This window comes from Sander lucioperca, chromosome 8 (assembly GCF_008315115.2).
Source record: "Sander lucioperca isolate FBNREF2018 chromosome 8, SLUC_FBN_1.2, whole genome shotgun sequence".
Classification (NCBI taxonomy): domain Eukaryota; kingdom Metazoa; phylum Chordata; class Actinopteri; order Perciformes; family Percidae; genus Sander; species Sander lucioperca.
The window spans coordinates 27,400,435-27,421,754 of NC_050180.1; the positions used below are offsets into that span (position 1 = coordinate 27,400,435).

At 49.7% G+C, this 21,320-nt stretch overlaps 1 protein-coding gene across 3 annotated transcripts in view; it reads right to left on the reverse strand.

Annotated features, from left to right (window-relative positions):
* Positions 1-241: 241 nt before the first annotated feature.
* Positions 242-21,320, reverse strand: part of acvr2aa (activin A receptor type 2Aa) — a 55,239-nt gene continuing 34,160 nt past the window's right edge. For all 3 annotated transcript variants that reach the window (XM_036003998.1, XM_036003997.1, XM_036003999.1), the window contains 2 exons: positions 777-1,616; positions 242-563 (listed from right to left, as the gene is read on the reverse strand). In XM_036003998.1, the coding sequence (XP_035859891.1) occupies positions 1,422-1,616 (195 nt within the window). In that variant the 3' untranslated portion in view covers positions 242-563; positions 777-1,421. The remainder of the gene's footprint in view (positions 564-776; positions 1,617-21,320) is intronic.

The window sequence follows — 21,320 nt, forward strand, 5'->3', positions numbered from 1 at the left end:
GGTCTGTAATCATGTGGTCTCTAGTTATTAGTTGAGGTCTGTAATCATGTGGTCTCTAGTTATTAGATGGTGAGTTCTGTAATCATGTGGTCTCTAGTTATTAGATGGTGAGGTCTGTAATCATGTGGTCTCTAGTTATTAGATGGTGAGGTCTGTAATCATGTGGTCTCTAGTTATTAGATGGTGAGGTCTGTAATCATGTGGTCTCTAGTTATTAGATGGTGAGGTCTGTAATCATGTCTGTTGTGGAGAGACGAGCTGTTACATCAGAAGGAACCACAGACAGGAAACCAGCAGGAGGGATTTCAAAATAAAAGAAAAGGCTTTAACCCTGAACATGTTTAATTATTACAGATGATTATCATCTCCAACATCTGGACTAACTCATGATGATTGTCTTTCTGATTTAAATCTTCTAGACGAGTCAAAGAAATAACGTGAAACCCAACTGATTATTGATTAATATCCTGATCAATCAAACATCTGTTTCCACGGTGACGTCTTCACATGTTTTAGGGTATCACTCCTTTAGGACAGTATTAGTACCGTTAACGATACCAGTACTAGAGCAGTATTAGTACCGTTAATACTAGGACAGTATTAGTACCGTTAACGATACCAGTACTAGGGCAGTATTAGTACCGTTAATACTAGGACAGTATTAGTACCGTTAACGATACCAGTACTAGGACAGTATTAGTACCGTTAACGATACCAGTACTAGGGCAGTATTAGTACCGCGGTACTAATACTGTCCTAGTACTGGTATCGTTAACGGTACTAATACTGTCCTAGTACTGGTCAGTATTGGTATTCTTCCTGGTGGAGTTTGGTGTTTAACAGTTTAAACTTGTTTGATGAACTGAATCTGATTCAGAGGAAACATCTTTTCTGTTTTCTGACGTTTTAATGTTTGAAATCTGAAGAATCTTTTGTCTCATTAATGTTTGTCTTCAACATTATGAACTGGTTGTATTTCCCGTTATCTCTCTGACTTCATTCTCCGTGTGGACGTCTTCAGGGACGTTCTGTGTCTGGATCAATGACCTGATTGGTAGACTCTCGGGGGACAAACTAAATATATGTATTCATATAATCCTCTGTATGATACAGACATTCAGCAGCTGTTCCTTATTGGCATCACATCGTTCAGAGAAACACAGCAGGCGGCAACAACACTACACTCGCCCTTTAAACTCAAATCTATCCTCACATTATCGTAGAAAAACTCTGTCAGGAAGTCTTTTATTTTGTAGTATAAAACAGGATGTGGCTGTCCATCCTGCGTCCTCTCAGCAGGGCGGACAGCGGTGAGTCTGTATGTTAAACGTGTTCAGCCTGAGCAGAGAGACAGTCCGCTAACATGGCGGCTGTAAACTGTAAATACTCCTCAGAGTCACCTGAGTCCCCGCTCCGTCTCGTCATAGGCTCGACTCTTTGGGCGGGTAGTCCACGTTGGTTACCATGGTGACCACCGTGACGATGTCCTCGGGCGCCGTGACGCTCGTCTGCCGCTGCATCTGCACAACACGCTCCTCCACGCAGCCGGCCGACAGCCGAGCCTCAGCCTCGCCGTCCCAGCATTCCTCCATCGTCTCACAGAGCAAAGACAGACCCTGGAGACGGAAACACGCACAACACCGGTCAGACACAGAGACAGAAACACACACAACACCGGTCAGACACAGAGACAGAAACACGCACAACACCGGTCAGACACAGAGACGGAAACACATACAACACCGGTCAGACACAGAGACAGAAACACACACAACACCGGTCAGACACAGAGACAGAAACACACACAACACCGGTCAGACACAGAGACCGAAACACACACAACACCGATCAGACACAGAGACCGAAACACACACAATACCGGTCAGACACAGAGACTGAAACACACACAATACCGGTCAGACATAGAGACCGAAACACACACAATACCGGTCAGACACAGAGACCGAAACACACACAATACCGGTCAGACACAGAGACCGAAACACACACAATACCGGTCAGACACAGAGACGGAAACACACACAATACCGGTCAGACACAGAGACCGAAACACACACAACACCGGTCAGACACAGAGACCGAAACACACACAATACCGGTCAGACACAGAGACCGAAACACACACAACACCGGTCAGACACACACACAACACCGGTCAGACACACACACAACACCGGTCAGACACACACACAACACCGGTCAGACACAAAGACAGAAACACACACAACACCGGTCAGAGACAGAGACCGAAACACACACAACACCGGTCAGACACAGAGACAGAAGCACACACAATACCGGTCAGACACACACACAACACCGGTCAGACACAAAGACAGAAACACACACAACACCGGTCAGAGACAGAGACAGAAACACACACAACACCGGTCAGACACAGAGACAGAAACACACACAACACCGGTCAGACACAGAGACAGAAACACACACAATACCGGTCAGACACACACACACAACACCGGTCAGACACACACACACAACACCGGTCAGACACACACACACAACACCGGTCAGACACACACACACAACACCGGTCAGACACACACACAACACCGGTCAGACACAGAGACCGAAACACACACAATACCGGTCAGACACACACACAACACCGGTCAGACACAAAGACAGAAACACACACAACACTGGTCAGAGACAGAGACAGAAACACACACAACACCGGTCAGAGACAGAGACTGAAACACACACAACACTGGTCAGACACAGAGACCGAAACACACACAACACCGGTCAGACACAGAGACCGAAACACACACAATACCGGTCAGACACAGAGACAGAAACACACACAATACCGGTCAGACACACACACACAACACCGGTCAGAGACAGAGACAGAAACACACACAATACCGGTCAGACACAGAGACCGAAACACACACAATACCCGTCAGACACAGAGACAGAAACACACACAATACCGGTCAGACACACACAAAACACCGGTCAGACACACACACACAACACCGGTCAGACACACACACACAACACCGGTCAGACACACACACAACACCGGTCAGACACAGAGACCGAAACACACACAATACCGGTCAGACACACACACAACACCGGTCAGACACACACACACAACACCGGTCAGACACACACACACATACCGGTCAGACACACACACACAACACCGGTCAGAGACAGAGACAGAAACACACACAACACCGGTCAGACACAGAGACAGAAACACACACAATACCGGTCAGACACACACACAACACCGGTCAGACACACACACAATACCAGTCAGACACACACACAACACCGGTCAGACACAGAGACAGAAACACACACAACACCGGTCAGACACACACACACAACACCGGTCAGACACAAAGACAGAAACACACACAATACCAGTCAGACACACACACAACACCGGTCAGACACAGAGACAGAAACACACACAACACCGGTCAGACACAGAGACAGAAACACACACAACACCGGTCAGACACAGAGACAGAAACACACACAATACCGGTCAGACACACACACACAACACCGGTCAGACACAAAGACAGAAACACACACAATACCGGTCAGAGACAGAGACAGAAACACACACAATACCGGTCAGACACACACACAACACCGGTCAGACACACACACAACACCGGTCAGACACACACACAATACCGGTCAGACACACACACACAACACCGGTCAGACAGAGAGACCGAAACACACACAATACCGGTCAGACACAGAGACCGAAACACACACAACACCGGTCAGACACACACACAACACCGGTCAGACACAAAGACAGAAACACACACAACACCGGTCAGACACAGAGACCGAAACACACACAACACCGGTCAGAGACAGAAACACACACAACACCGGTCAGAGACAGAGACAGAAACACACACAACACCGGTCAGACACAGAGACCGAAACACACACAATACCGGTCAGACACAGAGACCGAAACACACACAACACCGGTCAGACACAGAGACGAAACACACACAACACCGGTCAGACACAGAGACAGAAACACACACAATACCGGTCAGACACACACAACACCGGTCAGACACACACACAATACCGGTCAGACACACACACAACACCGGTCAGACACAGAGACCGAAACACACACAACACCGGTCAGACACACACACAACACCGGTCAGACACAGAGACCGAAACACACACAACACCGGTCAGACACACACACACAACACTGGTCAGACACACACACAACACCGGTCAGACACAAAGACAGAAACACACACAATACCGGTCAGACACAGAGACGGAAACACACACAACACCGGTCAGACACAGAGACAGAAACACACACAACACCGGTCAGACACAGAGACAGAAACACACACAACACCGGTCAGAGACAGAGACAGAAACACACACAACACCGGTCAGACACAGAGACAGAAACACACACAACACCGGTCAGACACAGAGACCGAAACACACACAATACCGGTCAGACACAGAGACAGAAACACACACAACACCGGTCAGAGACAGAGACAGAAGCACACACAACACCGGTCAGACACACACACAACACCGGTCAGACACACACACAACACCGGTCAGACACACACACACAACACCGGTCAGACACAGAGACCGAAACACACACAACACAGGTCAGACACACACACAACACCGGTCAGACACACACACAACACCGGTCAGACACAAAGACAGAAACACACACAACACCGGTCAGACACAGAGACCGAAACACACACAACACCGGTCAGACACAGAGACCGAAACACACACAATACCGGTCAGACACAGAGACCGAAACACACACAACACAGGTCAGACACACACACAACACCGGTCAGACACACACACAACACCGGTCAGACACAAAGACAGAAACACACACAACACCGGTCAGAGACAGAGACCGAAACACACACAACACCGGTCAGAGACAGAGACAGAAGCACACACAATACCGGTCAGACACACACACAACACCGGTCAGACACACACACAACACCGGTCAGACACACACACAATACCGGTCAGACACACACACAACACCGGTCAGAGACAGAGACAGAAACACACACAACACCGGTCAGACACAGAGACCGAAACACACACAATACCGGTCAGACACACACACAACACCGGTCAGACACAAAGACAGAAACACACACAACACTGGTCAGAGACAGAGACAGAAACACACACAACACCGGTCAGAGACAGAGACTGAAACACACACAACACTGGTCAGACACAGAGACCGAAACACACACAACACCGGTCAGAGACAGAGACCGAAACACACACAATACCGGTCAGACACAGAGACAGAAACACACACAATACCGGTCAGACACACACACACAACACCGGTCAGAGACAGAGACAGAAACACACACAATACCGGTCAGACACAGAGACCGAAACACACACAATACCCGTCAGACACAGAGACAGAAACACACACAATACCGGTCAGACACACACAAAACACCGGTCAGACACACACACACAACACCGGTCAGACACACACACACAACACCGGTCAGACACACACACAACACCGGTCAGACACAGAGACCGAAACACACACAATACCGGTCAGACACACACACACAACACCGGTCAGACACACACACACAACACCGGTCAGACACACACACACAATACCGGTCAGACACACACACACACAACACCGGTCAGAGACAGAGACAGAAACACACACAACACCGGTCAGACACAGAGACAGAAACACACACAATACCGGTCAGACACACACACAACACCGGTCAGACACACACACAATACCAGTCAGACACACACACAACACCGGTCAGACACAGAGACAGAAACACACACAACACCGGTCAGACACACACACACAACACCGGTCAGACACAAAGACAGAAACACACACAATACCAGTCAGACACACACACAACACCGGTCAGACACAGAGACAGAAACACACACAACACCGGTCAGACACAGAGACAGAAACACACACAACACCGGTCAGACACAGAGACAGAAACACACACAATACCGGTCAGACACACACACACAACACCGGTCAGACACAAAGACAGAAACACACACAATACCGGTCAGAGACAGAGACAGAAACACACACAATACCGGTCAGACACACACACAACACCGGTCAGACACACACACAACACCGGTCAGACACACACACAATACCGGTCAGACACACACACACAACACCGGTCAGACAGAGAGACCGAAACACACACAATACCGGTCAGACACAGAGACCGAAACACACACAACACCGGTCAGACACAAAGACAGAAACACACACAACACCGGTCAGACACAGAGACCGAAACACACACAACACCGGTCAGAGACAGAAACACACACAACACCGGTCAGAGACAGAGACAGAAACACACACAACACCGGTCAGACACAGAGACCGAAACACACACAATACCGGTCAGACACAGAGACGGAAACACACACAACACCGGTCAGAGACAGAAACACACACAACACCGGTCAGAGACAGAGACAGAAACACACACAACACCGGTCAGACACAGAGACCGAAACACACACAATACCGGTCAGACACAGAGACCGAAACACACACAACACCGGTCAGACACAGAGACGGAAACACACACAACACCGGTCAGACACAGAGACAGAAACACACACAATACCGGTCAGACACACACACAACACCGGTCAGACACACACACAATACCGGTCAGACACACACACAACACCGGTCAGACACAGAGACCGAAACACACACAACACCGGTCAGACACACACACAACACCGGTCAGACACAGAGACCGAAACACACACAACACCGGTCAGACACACACACACAACACTGGTCAGACACACACACAACACCGGTCAGACACAAAGACAGAAACACACACAATACCGGTCAGACACAGAGACAAAAACACACAACACCGGTCAGACACAGAGACAGAAACACACACAACACCGGTCAGACACAGAGACAGAAACACACACAACACCGGTCAGAGACAGAGACAGAAGCACACACAATACCGGTCAGACACAGAGACAGAAACACACACAACACCGGTCAGAGACAGAGACCGAAACACACACAATACCGGTCAGACACAGAGACAGAAACACACACAACACCGGTCAGAGACAGAGACAGAAGCACACACAACACCGGTCAGACACACACACAACACCGGTCAGACACACACACAACACCGGTCAGACACACACACACACAACACCGGTCAGACACAGAGACCGAAACACACACAACACAGGTCAGACACACACACAACACCGGTCAGACACACACACAACACCGGTCAGACACAAAGACAGAAACACACACAACACCGGTCAGACACAGAGACCGAAACACACACAACACCGGTCAGACACAGAGACCGAAACACACACAATACCGGTCAGACACAGAGACCGAAACACACACAACACAGGTCAGACACACACACAACACCGGTCAGACACACACACAACACCGGTCAGACACAAAGACAGAAACACACACAACACCGGTCAGAGACAGAGACCGAAACACACACAACACCGGTCAGAGACAGAGACAGAAGCACACACAATACCGGTCAGACACACACAACACCGGTCAGACACACACAACACCGGTCAGACACACACAATACCGGTCAGACACACACACAACACCGGTCAGAGACAGAGACAGAAACACACACAACACCGGTCAGAGACAGAGACAGAAACACACACAATACCGGTCAGACACACACACAACACCGGTCAGACCACACACACCGTCAGACACACACACCGTTCAGACACACACACAACACCGGTCAGAGACAGAGACAGAAACACACACAATACCGGTCAGACACAGAGACCGAAACACACACAATACCCGTCAGACACAGAGACAGAAACACACACAATACCGGTCAGACACACACACACAACACCGGTCAGACACACACACAATACCGGTCAGACACACACACAACACCGGTCAGACACAGAGACAGAAACACACACAACACCGGTCAGACACAGACACACACAACACCGGTCAGACACAGAGACCGAAACACACACAACACCGGTCAGACACACACACAACACCGGTCAGACACAGAGACCGAAACACACACAATACCGGTCAGACACACACACAACACCGTCAACACACACACAACACCGGTCAGACACAGAGACTGAAACACACACAATACCGGTCAGACACAGAGACCGAAACACACACAATACCGGTCAGACACAGAGACCGAAACACACACAATACCGGTCAGACACAGAGACGGAACACACAACACCGGTCAGAGACAGAGACGGAAACACACACAACACCGGTCAGACACACACACAATACCGGTCAGACACACACACAACACGGTCAGACACAGAGACGGAAACACACACAACACCGGTCAGAAATGTAGTGTGACTGACTGTGTTCTGAGTGGTGTATTGTGGGTAATGTAGTGTGACTGACCGTGTTTCTGAGTGGTGTATTGTGGGTAATGTAGTGTGACTGACCGTGTGTTTCTGAGTGGTGTATTGTGGGTAGTGTAGTGACTGACTGGTGTTTCTGAGTGGTGTATTGTGGGTAGTGTAGTGTGACTGACCATATGTTTCTGAGTGGTGTATTGTGGGTAATGTAGTGTGACTGACCGTGTGTTTTCTGCCAGCACTCTCTGAGCGTCGGTCTCAGCTTCTTGTGGACGACGACTTCCTGCATGTCCTCCAGAGACGGATGCTGTCCCACCTCCTCCTCATAGGCAGCATGTACTCATCCAACGGACCTGAGACACACACACACACACACACACACACACACACACACACACACACACACACACACGCTTAGAGACACTCAGAGACCTGGACATATTTTAGGATGTATCAGCATGATTGGTGACCAGGTCAGGGAGCCTGGCTGAGTCCTGGACTGGACATATTTTAGGATGTATCAGCATTGATTGGTGACCAGGTCAGGGAGCCTGGCTGAGTCTTACCGTCAGCAGCCTGCAGCGGGAGGCGAGCTCCCACAGCACCAGCCCCACAGCGTACATGTCTATCCTCAGGAAGGAGTCTCTCTGGAAGCTGATGGCCCCCTCCAGGACCTCTGGGGCCATGTAGCGCCTGGTCCCCACCTGGAACACACACACACACACACACACACACACACACACACACACACACACACACACAGAGAGAGACAAAGGTTGTGATTTATTAAAAACAAACTTGACAGGAGAATGTGCGGTCCTCCACGCAAACTATGACCCATGTTCCTCCACGCAAACTCTGACCCATGTTCCTCCACGCAAACTCTGACCCATGTTCCCTCCACGCAAACTCTGACCCATGTTCCTCCACGTTAACTCTGACCCATGTTCTCTACGTTAACTCTGACCCATGTTCCTCCACGCAAACTCTGACCCATGTTCCTCCACGTTAACTCTGACCCATGTTCCTCCACGCAAACTCTGACCCATGTTCCTCCACGCAAACTCTGACCCATGTTCCTCCACGCAAACTCTGACCCATGTTCCTCCACGCAAACTCTGACCATGTTCCTCCACGTAAACTCTGACCCATGTTCCTCTACGTTAACTCTGACCCATGTTCCTCTACGTAACTCTGACCCATGTTCCTCCACGCAAACTCTGACCCATGTTCCTCCACATTAACTCGACCATGTTCCTCCACGTAAACTCTGACCCATGTTCCTCCACGCAAACTCTGACCCATGTTCCTCCACGCAAACTCTGACCCATGTTCCTCCACGTAAACTCTGACCCATGTTCCTCTACGTTAACTCTGACCCATGTTCCTCCACGCAAACTCTGACCATGTTCCTCCACGCAAACTCTGACCCATGTTCCTCCACGCAAACTCTGACCCATGTTCCTCCACGCAAACTCTGACCCATGTTCCTCCACGTAAACTCTGACCCATGTTCCTCCACCGTTAACTCTGACCATGTTCCTCTACGTTAACTCTGACCATGTTCCTCTAGGTTAACTCTGACCCATGTTCCTCCACGAAAATTCTGACCCATGTTCCTCACGTTAACTCTGATCCATGTTCCTCCACCAAACTCTGACCCATGTTCCTCTACGTAACTCTGACCCATGTTCCTCTACGAAAACTCTGACCCATGTTCCTCCACGTTAACTCTGACCCATGTTCCTCCACGCAAACTCTGATCCATGTTCCTCTAGGTTAACTCTGACCATGGTCCTCCACGAAAATTCTGACCCATGTCTCCACGTTAACTCTGACCCATGTTCCTCTACGTTAACTCGACCCATGTTCCTCTACGTTAACTCTGACCCATGTTCTCTACGAAAACTCTGAACCCATGTTCCTCCACGTTAACTCTGACCCATGTTCCTCCACCAAATTCTGATCCATGTTCTCCACGTAAACTCTGACCATGTTCTACACGCAAACTCTGACCCATGTTCCTCCACGTTAACTCTGACCATGTTCCTCCACCAAACTCTGATCCATGTTCCTCCACGTAAACTCTGACCCATGTGCTCACCGTTAACTCTGACCCATGTTCCTCCACGTAAACTCTGACCATGCGTACGCATATTGTGGAGACTAAATAGGAATTTGTGACGCAGATGGTGAGGTGGTGAACTGAAGTCAGACTGCAGAGAGTAAATGTGGGAATAACGATTACTGTAATATTTCAAGTATTGATGCCTCACGCACATTTCTCACTCATATCATCCACGTTACCATGAGATTAAATCCAGCAGTGGTATTTGCGCTTGTACTAGTGATACTGTTCCATAAACACCTTGTAAAATCCAACTCAAATCTTTAATAAAAAGTGTTCTTAATGTTTAAACGGCGCTGTCTCGTCCTCACATGTCCGCTACGGAGCGCAGGAGGAGGAGATGGCCCGAATACATGGAATATAGGATAGCATCAAATACCCTGCATTAGATAACTGCAGAACACAGTGTACATAACTAAATATCTGTCTTTAAAACTGAGCATATATCATCAAATGTCAAAGTCTGGAAATACAGCGTAAGCTCTCACGCAATCGTTACACTTAATGTCCTCGTTATCAGTCCGAACTTAATACTGTTCATAACTAAACCTGCATGAAGAAAAGTGGTTTGTCTATTAGACTTCGTCGGGGATACCACTAGTTGATGCTGTGATGTGGCAAGTGTTAACAATCACAAATAGTGTGTAAACATATAAATACTGTGGTGACCCCCTGTGCGTAATGCGGCATGATGGCACTGCTGGCCTGCAGGAGGACTACGCTAATGGAAGAATCAGGAGAGAAAGAGGCTTCAGGGACCATGACGATGACTGGCTAATATGACGATTAGATTCCTAAAGCTGAGTCTTGGATCTCGTACTGAATTGGGTCCAGTAGAGAGGGCAACGCGCCGGAACCGTGCCATCCGGTTCCCAATACAGGTCCTCGCCACTCTGCAGGAACACCGGCTGTTCAGAGGGAAATGTCAGACAGCTAAGTGATTATATAAATATATATATAATCTCACCTTTATCACTAAGGCTTGTTGGATATAATATATAGTTCTGTGGAAATCGTATTATATACGTCTGATATATCGAAGCTGTCCCACGAGTACCGTAATGCCTGCCGTTTTGGACGTATGTATTAATACATGTAGTTATNACACACACAACACCGGTCAGACACACACACAACACCGGTCAGACACACACACAACACCGGTCAGACACAAAGACAGAAACACACACAACACCGGTCAGAGACAGAGACCGAAACACACACAACACCGGTCAGACACAGAGACAGAAGCACACACAATACCGGTCAGACACACACACAACACCGGTCAGACACAAAGACAGAAACACACACAACACCGGTCAGAGACAGAGACAGAAACACACACAACACCGGTCAGACACAGAGACAGAAACACACATAACACCGGTCAGACACAGAGACAGAAACACACACAATACCGGTCAGACACACACACACAACACCGGTCAGACACACACACACAACACCGGTCAGACACACACACACAACACCGGTCAGACACACACACACAACACCGGTCAGACACACACACAACACCGGTCAGACACAGAGACCGAAACACACACAATACCGGTCAGACACACACACAACACCGGTCAGACACAAGACAGAAACACACACAACACTGGTCAGAGACAGAGACAGAAACACACACAACACCGGTCAGAGACAGAGACTGAAACACACACAACACTGGTCAGACACAGAGACCGAAACACACACAACACCGGTCAGAGACAGAGACCGAAACACACACAATACTGGTCAGACACAGAGACAGAAACACACACAATACCGGTCAGACACACACACCACAACACCGGTCAGAGACAGAGACAGAAACACACACAATACCGGTCAGACACAGAGACCGAAACACACACAATACCCGTCAGACACAGAGACAGAAACACACACAATACCGGTCAGACACACACAAAACACCGGTCAGACACACACACACAACACCGGTCAGACACACACACACAACACCGGTCAGACACACACACAACACCGGTCAGACACAGAGACCGAAACACACACAATACCGGTCAGACACACACACACAACACCGGTCAGACACACACACACAACACCGGTCAGACACACACACACAATACCGGTCAGACACACACACACACAACACCGGTCAGAGACAGAGACAGAAACACACACAACACCGGTCAGACACAGAGACAGAAACACACACAATACCGGTCAGACACACACACAACACCGGTCAGACACACACACAATACCAGTCAGACACACACACAACACCGGTCAGACACAGAGACAGAAACACACACAACACCGGTCAGACACACACACACAACACCGGTCAGACACAAAGACAGAAACACACACAATACCAGTCAGACACACACACAACACCGGTCAGACACAGAGACAGAAACACACACAACACCGGTCAGACACAGAGACAGAAACACACACAACACCGGTCAGACACAGAGACAGAAACACACACAATACCGGTCAGACACACACACACAACACCGGTCAGACACAAAGACAGAAACACACACAATACCGGTCAGAGACAGAGACAGAAACACACACAATACCGGTCAGACACACACACAACACCGGTCAGACACACACACAACACCGGTCAGACACACACACAATACCGGTCAGACACACACACACAACACCGGTCAGACAGAGAGACCGAAACACACACAATACCGGTCAGACACAGAGACCGAAACACACACAACACCGGTCAGACACACACACAACACCGGTCAGACACAAATACAGAAACACACACAACACCGGTCAGACACAGAGACCGAAACACACACAACACCGGTCAGAGACAGAAACACACACAACACCGGTCAGAGACAGAGACAGAAACACACACAACACCGGTCAGACACAGAGACCGAAACACACACAATACCGGTCAGACACAGAGACCGAAACACACACAACACCGGTCAGACACAGAGACGGAAACACACACAACACCGGTCAGACACAGAGACAGAAACACACACAATACCGGTCAGACACACACACAACACCGGTCAGACACACACACAATACCGGTCAGACACACACACAACACCGGTCAGACACAGAGACCGAAACACACACAACACCGGTCAGACACACACACAACACCGGTCAGACACAGAGACCGAAACACACACAACACCGGTCAGACACACACACACAACACAAGTCAGATACACACACAACACCGGTCAGACACAAAGACAGAAACACACACAATACCGGTCAGACACAGAGACAAAAACACACAACACCGGTCAGACACAGAGACAGAAACACACACAACACCGGTCAGACACAGAGACAGAAACACACACAACACCGGTCAGAGACAGAGACAGAAGCACACACAATACCGGTCAGACACAGAGACAGAAACACACACAACACCGGTCAGAGACAGAGACCGAAACACACACAATACCGGTCAGACACAGAGACAGAAACACACACAACACCGGTCAGAGACAGAGACAGAAGCACACACAACACCGGTCAGACACACACACAACACCGGTCAGACACACACACAACACCGGTCAGACACACACACACACAACACCGGTCAGACACAGAGACCGAAACACACACAACACAGGTCAGACACACACACAACACCGGTCAGACACACACACAACACCGGTCAGACACAAAGACAGAAACACACACAACACCGGTCAGACACAGAGACCGAAACACACACAACACCGGTCAGACACAGAGACCGAAACACACACAATACCGGTCAGACACAGAGACCGAAACACACACAACACAGGTCAGACACACACACAACACCGGTCAGACACACACACAACACCGGTCAGACACAAAGACAGAAACACACACAACACCGGTCAGAGACAGAGACCGAAACACACACAACACCGGTCAGAGACAGAGACAGAAGCACACACAATACCGGTCAGACACACACACAACACCGGTCAGACACACACACAACACCGGTCAGACACACACACAATACCGGTCAGACACACACACAACACCGGTCAGAGACAGAGACAGAAACACACACAACACCGGTCAGAGACAGAGACAGAAACACACACAATACCGGTCAGACACACACACAACACCGGTCAGACACACACACAACACCGGTCAGACACACACACAATACCGTTCAGACACACACACACAACACCGGTCAGAGACAGAGACAGAAACACACACAATACCGGTCAGACACAGAGACCGAAACACACACAATACCCGTCAGACACAGAGACAGAAACACACACAATACCGGTCAGACACACACAAAACACCGGTCAGACACACACACAATACCGTTCAGACACACACACACAACACCGGTCAGACACAGAGACCGAAACACACACAATACCGGTCAGACACAGAGACCGAAACACACACAATACCGGTCAGACACACACACAACACCGGTCAGACACACACACAACACCGGTCAGACACACACACACAATACCGGTCAGACACACACACACAATACCGGTCAGACACACACACACACAATACCGGTCAGACACACACACACAATACCGGTCAGACACAGAGACCGAAACACACACAACACCGGTCAGACACACACACAACACCGGTCAGACACACACACAACACCGGTCAGACACAAAGACAGAAACACACACAACACCGGTCAGACACAGAGACCGAAACACACACAACACCGATCAGACACAGAGACCGAAACACAAACAACACAGGTCAGACACACACACAACACCGGTCAGACACAAAGACAGAAACACACACAACACCGGTCAGACACACACACAACACCGGTCAGAGACAGAGACAGAAACACACACAACACCGGTCAGACACACACACAACACCGGTCAGAGACAGAGACAGAAACACACACAACACCGGTCAGACACAGAGACAGAAACACACACAATACCGGTCAGACACACACACACAACACCGGTCAGACACACACACACAACACCGGTCAGACACACACACACAACACCGGTCAGACACACACACAACACCGGTCAGACACAGAGACCGAAACACACACAATACCGGTCAGACACACACACAACACCGGTCAGAGACAGAGACAGAAACACACACAACACCGGTCAGACACAGAGACAGAAACACACACAATACCGGTCAGACACACACACAACACCGGTCAGACACAGAGACAGAAACACACACAACACCGGTCAGACACAGAGACAGAAACACAAACAATACCGGTCAGACACAGAGACAGAAACACACACAATACCGGTCAGACACACACACACAACACCGGTCAGACACAAAGACAGAAACACACACAACACCGGTCAGAGAAAGAGACAGAAACACACACAACACCGGTCAGAGACAGAGACAGAAACACACACAACACCGGTCAGACACAGAGACCGAAACACACACAATACCGGTCAGACACAGAGACCGAAACACACACAACACCGGTCAGACACAGAGACGGAAACACACACAACACCGGTCAGACACAGAGACAGAAACACACACAACACCGGTCAGAGACAGAGACAGAAACACACACAACACCGGTCAGACACAGAGACAGAAACACACACAACACCGGTCAGACACAGAGACACAACACCGGTCAGACACACACACACAACACCGGTCAGACACACACACAACACCGGTCAGACACAGAGACCGAAACACACACAATACCGGTCAGACACAGAGACCGAAACACACACAATACCGGTCAGACACAGAGACACAACACCGGTCAGACACACACACACAACACCGGTCAGACACACACACAACACCGGTCAGACACAAAGACAGAAACACACACAACACCGGTCAGACACAGAGACAGAAACACACACAACACCGGTCAGACACAGAGACAGAAACACACACAACACCGGTCAGACACACACACACAACACCGGTCAGACACACACACAATACCGGTCAGACACACACACAACACCGGTCAGACACAGAGACCGAAACACACACAACACCGGTCAGACACACACACAACACCGGTCAGACACAGAGACCGAAACACACACAACACCGGTCAGACACACACACACAACACCGGTCAGACACACACACAACACCGGTCAGACACAAAGACAGAAACACACACAATACCGGTCAGACACAGAGACAAAAACACACAACACCGGTCAGACACAGAGACAGAAACACACACAACACCGGTCAGACACAGAGACCGAAACACACACAATACCGGTCAGACACAGAGACAGAAACACACACAACACCGGTCAGAGACAGAGACAGAAGCACACACAATACCGGTCAGACACACACACAACACCGGTCAGACACACACACAACACCGGTCAGACACACACACAACACCGGTCAGACACACACACACACAACACCGGTCAGACACAGAGACCGAAACACACACAACACCGGTCAGACACACACACAACACCGGTCAGACACACACACAACACCGGTCAGACACAAAGACAGAAACACACACAACACCGGTCAGACACAGAGACCGAAACACACACAACACCGGTCAGACACAGAGACCGAAACACACACAACACCGGTCAGACACAGAGACAGAAACACACACAACACAGGTCAGACACACACACAACACCGGTCAGACACAGAGACCGAAACACACACAATACCGGTCAGACACAGAGACCGAAACACACACAACACCGGTCAGACACACACACAACACCGGTCAGACACAAAGACAGAAACACACACAACACCGGTCAGAGACAGAGACCGAAACACACACAACACCGGTCAGAGACAGAGACAGAAGCACACACAATACCGGTCAGACACACACACACAACACCGGTCAGACACACACACAACACCGGTCAGACACACACACAATACCGGTCAGACACACACACAACACCGGTCAGAGACAGAGACAGAAACACACACAACACCGGTCAGAGACAGAGACAGAAACACACACAATACCGGTCAGACACAGAGACAGAAACACACACAACACCGGTCAGACACACACACAACACCGGTCAGACACACACACAATACCGTTCAGACACACACACACAACACCGGTCAGAGACAGAGACAGAAACACACACAATACCGGTCAGACACAGAGACCGAAACACACACAATACCGGTCAGACACAGAGACAGAAACACACACAATACCGGTCAGACACACACACAACACCGGTCAGACACACACACAATACCGTTCAGACACACACACACAACACCGGTCAGACACAGAGACCGAAACACACACAATACCGGTCAGACACAGAGACCGAAACACACACAATACCGGTCAGACACACACACAACACCGGTCAGACACACACACAACACTGGTCAGACACACACACAATACCGGTCAGACACACACACACAATACCGGTCAGACACACACACACAATACCGGTCAGACACACACACACAATACCGGTCAGACACAGAGACCGAAACACACACAACACCGGTCAGACACACACAACACCGGTCAGACACACACACAACACCGGTCAGACACAAAGACAGAAACACACACAACACCGGTCAGACACAGAGACCGAAACACACACAACACCGATCAGACACAGAGACCGAAACACAAACAACACAGGTCAGACACACACACAACACCGGTCAGACACAAAGACAGAAACACACACAACACCGGTCAGACACACACACAACACCGGTCAGAGACAGAGACAGAAACACACACAACACCGGTCAGACACACACACAACACCGGTCAGAGACAGAGACAGAAACACACACAACACCGGTCAGACACAGAGACAGAAACACACACAATACCGGTCAGACACACACACACAACACCGGTCAGACACACACACACAACACCGGTCAGACACACACACACAACACTGGTCAGACACACACACAACACCGGTCAGACACAGAGACCGAAACACACACAATACCGGTCAGACACACACACAACACCGGTCAGACACAAAGACAGAAACACACACAACACCGGTCAGAGACAGAGACAGAAACACACACAACACCGGTCAGACACAGAGACAGAAACACACACAATACCGGTCAGACACACACACAACACCGGTCAGACACAGAGACAGAAACACACACAACACCGGTCAGACACAGAGACAGAAACACAAACAATACCGGTCAGACACAGAGACAGAAACACACACAATACCGGTCAGACACACACACACAACACCGGTCAGACACAAAGACAGAAACACACACAACACCGGTCAGAGACAGAGACAGAAACACACACAACACCGGTCAGACACAGAGACCGAAACACACACAATACCGGTCAGACACAGAGACCGAAACACACACAACACCGGTCAGACACAGAGACGGAAACACACACAACACCGGTCAGACACAGAGACAGAAACACACACAACACCGGTCAGAGACAGAGACAGAAACACACACAACACCGGTCAGACACAGAGACAGAAACACACACAACACCGGTCAGACACAGAGACACAACACCGGTCAGACACACACACACAACACCGGTCAGACACACACACAACACCGGTCAGACACAGAGACCGAAACACACACAATACCGGTCAGACACAGAGACCGAAACACACACAATACCGGTCAGACACAGAGACACAACACCGGTCAGACACACACACACAACACCGGTCAGACACACACACAACACCGGTCAGACACAAAGACAGAAACACACACAACACTGGTCAGACACAGAGACAGAAACACACACAACACCGGTCAGACACAGAGACACAACACCGGTCAGACACACACACACAACACCGGTCAGACACACACACAACACCGGTCAGACACAAAGACAGAAACACACACAACACCGGTCAGACACAGAGACAGAAACACACACAACACCGGTCAGACACAGAGACAGAAACACACACAACACCGGTCAGACACAGAGACCGAAACACACACAATACCGGTCAGAGACAGAGACAGAAACACACACAACACCGGTCAGACACACACACAACACCGGTCAGACACAGAGACCGAAACACACACAATACCGGTCAGACACACACACAACACCGGTCAGACACAAAGACAGAAACACACACAACACCGGTCAGACACAAAGACAGAAACACACACAACACCGGTCAGACACAAAGACAGAAACACACACAACACCGGTCAGACACAAAGACAGAAACACACACAATACCGGTCAGACACAGAGACAGAAACACACACAACACCGGTCAGACACAGAGACCGAAACACACACAACACTGGTCAGACACAGAGACCGAAACACACACATCACCGGTCAGAGACAGAGACCGAAACACACACAATACCGGTCAGACACAGAGACAGAAACACACACAATACCGGTCAGACACACACACACAACACCGGTCAGACACAAAGACAGAAACACACACAACACCGGTCAGACACAGAGACCGAAACACACACAACACCGGTCAGACACAGAGACAGAAACACACACAACACCGGTCAGACACAGAGACGGAAACACACACAACACCGGTCAGACACAGATACAGAAACACACACAACACCGGTCAGAGACAGAGACAGAAACACACACAACACCGGTCAGACACAGAGACAGAAACACACACAATACCGGTCAGACACACACACAACACCGGTCAGACACACACACACAACACCGGTCAGACACACACACACAACACCGGTCAGACACACACACAACACCGGTCAGACACAAAGACAGAAACACACACAACACCGGTCAGAGACACACACAACACCGGTCAGACACAAAGACAGAAACACACACAACACCGGTCAGACACACACACAACACCGGTCAGACACAAAGACAGAAACACACACAACACCGGTCAGACACACACACAACACCGGTCAGACACATAGACAGAAACACACACAACACCGGTCAGAGACAGAGACAGAAACACACACAACACCGGTCAGACACAGAGACCGAAACACACACAATACCGGTCAGACACACACACAACACCGGTCAGACACAAAGACAGAAACACACACAACACCGGTCAGACACATAGACAGAAACACACACAACACCGGTCAGACACATAGACAGAAACACACACAACACCGGTCAGACACAGAGACAGAAACACACACAACACCGGTCAGACACAGAGACAGAAACACACACAACACCGGTCAGACACAGAGACGGAAACACACACAACACCGGTCAGACACAGAGACAGAAACACACACAATACCGGTCAGACACACACACAACACCGGTCAGACACACACACAATACCGGTCAGACACACACACAACACCGGTCAGACACAGAGACCGAAACACACACAACACCGGTCAGACACACACACAACACCGGTCAGACACAGAGACCGAAACACACACAACACCGGTCAGACACACACACACAACACCGGTCAGACACACACACAACACCGGTCAGACACAAAGACAGAAACACACACAATACCGGTCAGACACAGAGACAAAAACACACAACACCGGTCAGACACAGAGACAG